The 8832-nt window shown below is 40.9% G+C and overlaps 1 protein-coding gene across 1 annotated transcript in view; it reads right to left on the reverse strand.

Moving 5' to 3' along the window:
• Window positions 1–8832, reverse strand: part of LOC139755696 (glutamate receptor ionotropic, kainate glr-3-like) — a 59699-nt gene that overhangs the window by 35229 nt on the left and 15638 nt on the right. Inside the window, exon 4 of the mRNA XM_071674342.1 lies at window positions 171–450. Within this exon, the coding sequence (XP_071530443.1) occupies window positions 171–450 (280 nt within the window). The remainder of the gene's footprint in view (window positions 1–170; window positions 451–8832) is intronic.

An 8832-nucleotide genomic window follows, 5' to 3' on the forward strand; every position in this document is an offset into this window, starting at 1 on the left:
TTCCGTTGGCTAAGAGGAGCTCATGAAACATGTCGGAAAGCATGCTACTGTAGGCAGGAGTGAAGGCTGATGCAAACTGGTATCGCTCTGAATGATGTGATCGGGACGAGATGATCTAATAAAGCATCATCTGACTCATCAGGTTCAGGGGCCATTTGTCTCTTGGCTACCTCATCTGACTTCAGTGGGATGGTGGTGAACTTTGAACCATCTAGGTTGTTGATGTCCACCTCATGTTCAGAGGGCTGGGGGGATTCAGAGGTCCTCATCTGAGACCTCGACTCGTCCACCTTCTTCACGATGAAATTTCGTATACAACCGTTGTCGAGGTTGGCCAGCGTGAAGATCTCACTCTCCTTCTCGTTTTCTTTCGTCACTCTGAACTTCTTTAGTAACCCCTCGATGTTGGCTCTCAGGTCCCCGCCCGTTGGGGGAGAGATGTGACGGTGTCTGTGAGGCCACAAGCTAGATCTAGCATGTCCAGTTCTTCATAGGTGCATGGATCTTATATTACGTCAAAGTCCTCCTTCTTAAAGATCAAATGACATGTAGAACAAGAAAATGTTCCCTCACATGCACCATAGCCATCAAGGTCCAGGTCATTATTGATAGCGATGTCTAGCAGGTTGTCTCCTTCTTTACCCTTCACTGTGAATTTTGTTCCATCCACTTTCTCATAAGTTACGTCAAACCATTCCTTTTTCGAGCGTGTGGCAGTGGCAACAGAGGTGGAGAAGGAATATATATATATATATATATATATATATATATATATATATATATATATATATATATATATATATATATATATATATATATATATATATATATATATATATATATATATATATATATATATATATATATATATATATATATATATATATATACATATATATATATATATTTTTTTTTTTTCATACTATTCGCCATTTCCCGCGATAGAGAGGTAGCGTTAAGAACAGAGGACTGGGCCTTTGAGGGAATATCCTCACCTGGCCCCCTTCTCTGTTCCTTCTTTTGGAAAATTAAAAAAAAACGAGAGGGGAGGATTTCCAGCCCCCCGCTCCCTTCCCTTTTAGTCGCCTTCTACGACACGCAGGGAATACGTGGGAAGTATTCTTTCTCCCCTATCCCCAGGGATATAATATAATATATATATATGTATATATATATATAATATATATATATATATATATATATATATATATATATATATATATATATATATATATATATATATATATATATATATATATATATATATATATGTATATATATATGTATATATATATATATATATATATATATATATATGTATATATATATATATATATATATATATATATATATATATATATATATATATATATATATATATATATATATATATATATATATATATATATATATATATATATATTTCTTTTTTTTTTGCTTTGTCGCTGTCTCCCACGTTTGCGAGGTAGCGCAAGGAAATGGCCCAACCCACCCCCATACACATGTATATACATACGTCTACACACGCAAATATACATACCTACACAGCTTTCCATGGTTTACCTCAGACGCTACACATGCCCTGATTCAATCCACTGACAGCACGTCAACCCCGGTATACCAGATCGATCCAATTCACTCAATTAATTGACCTCCTTTCACACTCCTGCATGTTCAGGCCCCGATCACACAAAATCTTTTTCACTTCATCTTTCCACCTCCAATTTGGTCTCCCACTTCTCCTCGTTCCCTCCACCTCCGACACATATATCCTCTTGGTCAATCTTTCCTCACTCATTCTCTCCATGTGCCCAAACCATTTCAAAACACCCTCTTCTGCTCCCTCAACCACGCTCTTTTTATTTCAACATATCTCTCTTACCCTTACGTTACTTACTCGATCAAACCACCTCACACCACACATTTTCCTCAAACATCTCATTTCCAGCACATCCATCCTCCTGCGCACAAATCTATCCATAGCCCACGCCTCGCAACCATACAGCATTGTTGGAACCACTATTCCTTCAAACATACCCATTTTTGCTTTCCGAGATAATGTTCTCGACTTCCACACATTCTTCAAGGCTCCCAGGATTTTCGCCCCATCCCCCCACCTTCTGATCCACTTCCGCTTCCATGGTTCCATCCGCTGCCAGATCCACTCCCAGATATCTATAACACTTTACTTCCTCCAGTTTTTCTCCATTCAAACTTCTCTCCCAATTGACTTGACCCTCAACCCTACTGTACCTAATTACCTTGCTCTTATTCACATTTACTCTTAACTTTCTTCTTTCACACACTTTACCAAACTCAGTCACCAGTTTCTGCAGTTTCTCACATGAATCAGCCACCAGCGCTGTATCATCAGCGAACAACAACTGACTCACTTCCCAAGCTCTCTCATCCACAAAAGACTTCATACTTGCCCCTCTTTCCAAAACTCTTGCATTCACCTCCCTAACAACCACATCCATAAACAAATTAAACAACTATGGAGACATCATACACCCCTGCCGCAAACCTACATTCACTGAGAACCAATCACTTTCCTCTCTTTCTACATGTACACATGCCTTACATCCTCGATAAAAACTTTTCACTGCTTCTAACAACTTGCCTCCCACACCATACATTCTTAATACCTTCCACAGAGCATCTCTATCAACTCTATCATATGCCTTCTCCAGATCCATAAATGCTACATCCAAATCCATTTGCTTTTCTAAGTATTTCTCACATACATTCTTCAAAGTAAACACCTGATCCACACATCCTCTACCACTTCTGAAACCACACTGCTCTTCCCCAGTCTGATGCTCTGTACATGCCTTCACCCTCTCAATCAATACCCTCCCATATGATTTACCAGGAATACATAGATATTATTTATCTATTGATCATTTATTTTGCTTTGAAGCTGTCTCCCGCGTTAGCCAGTTAGCGCAAGGAAAGAGACGAAACAATGGACCAACCCACCGACGTACACATATATATACATACACGTCCACACACGCAAATATACATACCTATACATCTCAATGTATACATATATATGCACAAACACACATATACATATATACACATGCACATAATTTATACTATCTGCCTTTCTTCATTCCATCGCCACCTCGCCACACATGGAATAACAACCCCTACACCCTCATATGTGCGAGGTAGCGCTAGGAATAGACAAGGAAGGCCCCATTCGTTCACACTCAGTATCTAGCTGTCATGTAATAATGCACCGAAACCACAGCTCCCTTTCCACATCCAGGCTCCACAGAACTTTCCATGTTTACCCCAGACGCTTCAAATGCCCTGCTTCAATCCATATATAGCACGTCGACCCCGTTATACCACATGGTTCCAGTTCACTCTATTCCTTGCATGCCTTTCACCCTCCTGCATTTTCAGGCCCTGATCACCCAGAATCTTTTTCACTCAATCTTTCCACCTCCAATTTGGTCTCACACTTCACCTCTTTCCCTCCAACTCTGACACATATATCCTCTTGGTCAGTCTTTCCTCACTCATTCTCTCCATGTAACCAAACCCTTTCAAAACACCCTCTTCTGCTCTCTCAACCACACTCTTTCTATTACCACACATCTCTCTTCCCCTACTATTACTTACTCGATCAAACCACCTACACCTCATATTGTTCTCAAACATCTCATTTCCAGTACATCCACCCTCCTGCGCACAACTCTATCCATAGCCCACGCCTCGCAACCATACAACATTGTTGGAACCACTATTCCTTCAAACATAACAATTTTTGCTTTCCGAAATAATGTTCTCGACTTCCACACATTCTTCAACGCTCCCAGAATTTTCGTTCCCTCCCCCACCCTATGATATACTTCCGCTTTTATGGTTCCATCCGCTTCCAAATCCACTCCCAGATATCTAAAACACTTAAGTTCTTCCAGTTTTTCTCCATTCAAACCTACTTCCCATTTGACTTGACCCTCAACCCTACTGACACTCAACCCTACTGTACCTAATAACCTCACTCTTATTCACATTTACTCTCAACTTTCTTCTTTCACACACGTCACCAAACTCAGTCACCAGCTTCTGCAGTTTCTCACATGAATCAGCCACCAGAGCTGTATCATCAGCGAACTTCTCAAGCTCTCTCATCCACAACAGACTGCATATTTGCCCCTCTTTCCAAAACTCTTGCATTCACCTCCCTAACAACCCCATCCATAAACAAATTAAACAAAAATGGAGACATCACACACACCTGCCGCAAAGCTACATTCACTGAGAACCAATCACTTTCCTCTCTTCCTACACGTACACATGCCTTACATACATTTCCTTTTTCCATAGCCAGAGGTTGAACCATTATGTGACATTCATTTTTTTCATTTCATTTCAAGCTAGAAGTTTCAGTTTTCTGAATTGTTTCTTACATTTTTCATATGTATATATATGTATGTGTGACATTCCCAAACCACTCTTCCCCTTTGGTGGTTTGGGAATGTCTTTGGAGTAAAGTCAGGGGTTAGTGAGAGGACAAGAGCAAGGGACGGAGTAGCAGTACTCCTGAAACAGGAGTTGTGGGAGTATGTGATAGAATATATGAAAGTGAATAAATTATACATTTCCTTTTTCTATAGCCAGAGGTTGAACCATTATGTGACATTCATTTTTTTCATTTCATTTCAAGCTAGAAGTTTCAGTTTTCTGAATTGTTTCTTACATTTTTCATATGTATATATATGTATGTGTGACATTCCCAAACCACTCTTCCCCTTTGGTGGTTTGGGAATGTCTTTGGAGTAAAGTCAGGGGTTAGTGAGAGGACAAGAGCAAGGGACGGAGTAGCAGTACTCCTGAAACAGGAGTTGTGGGAGTATGTGATAGAATATATGAAAGTAAATTCTCGATTAATATGGGTAAAACTGAAAGTTGATGGAGAGAGATGGGTGATTATTGGTGCATATGCACCTGGGCATGAGAAAAAGATAATGAGACGCAAGTGTTTTTGGAGCAGCTGAATGAGTGTGTTAGTGGTTTTGATGCACGAGACCGGGTTATAGTGATGGGTGATTTGAATGCAAAGGTGAGTAATGTGGCAGTTGAGGGAATAATTGTTATACATGGGGTATTCAGTGTTATAAATGGAAATGATGAAGAGATTGTAGATTTATGTGCTGAAAAAGGACTGGTGATTGGGAATACCTGGTTTAAAAAGCGAGATATAGATATGTATACGTATGTAAGTAGGAGAGATGGCCACAGAGCGTTAATGGATTACGTGTTAATTGACAGACGCGCGAAAGAGAGACTTTTCGATGTTAATGTGCTGAGAGGTGCAACTGGAGGGATGTCTGATCATTATCTTGTGGAGGCTAAGGTGAAGATTTGTATGGGTTTTCAGAAAGGAAGAGTGAATGTTGGGGTGAAGAGGGTGGTGAGAGTAAGTGAGCTTGGGAAGGAGACTTGTGTGAGGAAGTACCAGGAGAGACTGAGTACAGAATGGAAAAAGGTGAGAACAATGGAAGTAATGGGAGTGGGGGAGGAATGGGATGTATTTAGGGAATCAGTGATGGATTGCGCAAAAGATGCTTGTGGCATGAGAAGAGTGGGAGGTGGGCTGTTTAGAAAGGGCAGTGAGTGGTGGGATGAAGAAGTAAGATTATTAGTGAAAGAGAAGAGAGAGGCATTTGGACGCTTTTTGCAGGGGAAAAATGCAAATGAGTAGAAGAGGTATAAAAGAAAGAGGCAGGAGGTCAAGAGAAAGGTGTAAGAGGTGAAAAAGAGGGCAAATGAGGGTTGGGGTGAGAGAGTATCATTAAATTTCAGGGAGAATAAAAAGATGTTTTGGAAGGAGTTAAATAAAGTACGTAAGACTAGGGAGTAAATGGGAACTTCAGTGAAGGGGGCTAATGGGGAGATGATAACAAGCAGTGGTGATGTGAGAAGGAGATGGAGTGAGTATTTTGAAGGTTTGTTAAATGTGTTTGATGATAGAGTGGCAGATATAGGGTGTTTTGGTCGAGGTGGTGTGGAAAGTGAGAGGGTTAGGGAAAATGATTTGGTAAATAGAGAAGAGATAATAAAAGCCTTACGGAAGATAAAAGCCGGCAAGGCAGCAAGTTTGGAATGTATTGCAGTGGAATTCAATAAAAAAGGGGTGACTGTATTGTTGACTGGTTGGTAAGGTTATTTAATGTATTCATGATTCATGGTGAGGTGCCTGAGGATTGGCGGAATGTTTGCATAGTGCCATTGTACAAAGGGAAAGGGAATAAGAGTGAGTGCTCAAATTACAGAGGTATAAGTTTGTTGAGAATTCCTGGTAAATTATATGGGAGGGTTGGAATGAGAGGGTGAAGGTATGTACAGAACATCAGATTGGGGAAGAGCAGTGTGATTTCAGAAGTGTGATTTCAGAAGCATTTATGGATCTGGAGAAGGCATATGATAAAGCTGATAGAGATGCTCTGTGGAAGGTTTTAAGAATTTATGGTGTGGGAGGCAAGTTGTTAGAAGCAGTGAAAAGTTTTTATCGAGGATGTAAGGCATGTGTACGTGTAGGAAGAGAGGAAAGTGATTGGTTCTCAGTGAATGTAGCTTTGCGGCAGGTGTGTGTGATGTCTCCATTTTTGTTTAATTTGTTTATGGATGGGGTTGTTAGGGAGGTGAATGCAAGAGTTTTGGAAAGAGGGGCAAATATGCAGTCTGTTGTGGATGAGAGAGCTTGAGAAGTTCGCTGATGATACAGCTCTGGTGGCTGATTCATGTGAGAAACTGCAGAAGCTGGTGACTGAGTTTGGTGACGTGTGTGAAAGAAGAAAGTTGAGAGTAAATGTGAATAAGAGTGAGGTTATTAGGTACAGTAGCGTTGAGTGTCAGTAGGGTTGAGGGTCAAGTCAAATGGAAAGTAGGTTTGAATGGAAAAAAACTGGAAGAACTTAAGTGTTTTAGATATCTGGGAGTGGATTTGGAAGCGGATGGAACCATAAAAGCGGAAGTATATCATAGGGTGGGGGAGGGAACGAAAATTCTGGGAGCGTTGAAGAATGTGTGGAAGTCGAGAACATTATTTCGGAAAGCAAAAATTGTTATGTTTGAAGGAATAGTGGTTCCAACAATGTTGTATGGTTGCGAGGCGTGGGCTATGGATAGAGTTGTGCGCAGGAGGGTGGATGTACTGGAAATGAGATGTTTGAGAACAATATGAGGTGTAGGTGGTTTGATCGAGTAAGTAATAGTAGGGGAAGAGAGATGTGTGGTAATAGAAAGAGTGTGGTTGAGAGAGCAGAAGAGGGTGTTTTGAAAGGGTTTGGTTACATGGAGAGAATGAGTGAGGAAAGACTGACCAAGAGGATATATGTGTCAGAGTTGGAGGGAAAGAGGTGAAGTGTGAGACCAAATTGGAGGTGGAAAGATTGAGTGAAAAAGATTCTGGGTGATCAGGGCCTGAAAATGCAGGAGGGTGAAAGGCATGCAAGGAATAGAGTGAACTGGAACCATGTGGTATAACGGGGTCGACGTGCTATATATGGATTGAAGCAGGGCATTTGAAGCGTCTGGGGTAAACATGGAAAGTTCTGTGGAGCCTGGATGTGGAAAGGGAGCTGTGGTTTCGGTGCATTATTATATGACAGCTAGATACTGAGTGTGAACGAATGGGGCCTTCCTTGTCTATTCCTAGCGCTGCCTCGCACATATGAGGGTGTAGGGGTTGTTATTCCATGTGTGGCGAGGTGGCGATGGAATGAAGAAAGGCAGATAGTATAAATTATGTGCATGTGTATATATGTATATGTGTGTTTGTGCATATATATGTATACATTGAGATGTATAGGTATGTATATTTGCGTGTGTGGACGTGTATGTATATATATGTGTACGTCGGTGGGTTGGTCCATTGTTTCGTCTCTTTCCTTGCGCTAACTGGCTAACGCGGGAGACAGCTTCAAAGCAAAATAAATGATCAATAGATAAATAATATCTGTGTATTCCTGGTAAATTATATGGGAGGGTATTGATTGAGAGGGTGAAGGCATGTACAGAGCATCAGACTGGGGAAGAGCAGTGTGTTTTCAGAAGTGGTAGAGGATGTGTGGATCAGGTGTTTGCTTTGAAGAATGTATATGAGAAATACTTAGAAAAGCAAATGGATTTGTATGTAGCATTTATGGATCTGGAGAAGGCATATGATAGAGTTGATAGAGATGCTCTGTGGAAGGTATTAAGAATGTATGGTGTGGGAGGCAAGTTGTTAGAAGCAGTGAAAAGTTTTTATCGAGGATGTAAGGCATGTGTACATGTAGGAAGAGAGGAAAGTGATTGGTTCTCAGTGAATGTAGGTTTGCGGCAGGGGTGTATGATGTCTCCATAGTTGTTTAATTTGTTTATGGATGGGGTTGTTAGGGAGGTGAATGCGAGAGTTTTGGAAAGAGGGGCAAGTATGAAGTCTGTTGTGGATGAGAGAGCTTGGGAAGTGAGTCAGTTGTTGTTCGCTGATGATACAGCGCTGGTGGCTGATTCATGTGAGAAACTGCAGAAACTGGTGACTGAGTTTGGTAAAGTGTGTGAAAGAAGAAAGTTAAGGGTAAATATGAATAAGAGCAAGGTAATTAGGTACAGTAGGGTTGAGGGTCAAGTCAATTGGGAGATAAGTTTGAATGGAGAAAAACTGGAGGAAGTAAAGTGTTATAGATATCTGGGAGTGGATCTGGCAGCGGATGGAACCATGGAAGCGGAAGTGGATCAGAGGGTGGGGGGAGGGGGCGAAAATCCTGGGAGCCTTGAAGAATGTGTGGAAGTCGAGAACATTATCTCGGAAAGCAAAAATGGGTA

Source organism: Panulirus ornatus, chromosome 19 (assembly GCF_036320965.1).
Source record: "Panulirus ornatus isolate Po-2019 chromosome 19, ASM3632096v1, whole genome shotgun sequence".
NCBI lineage: Eukaryota > Metazoa > Arthropoda > Malacostraca > Decapoda > Palinuridae > Panulirus > Panulirus ornatus.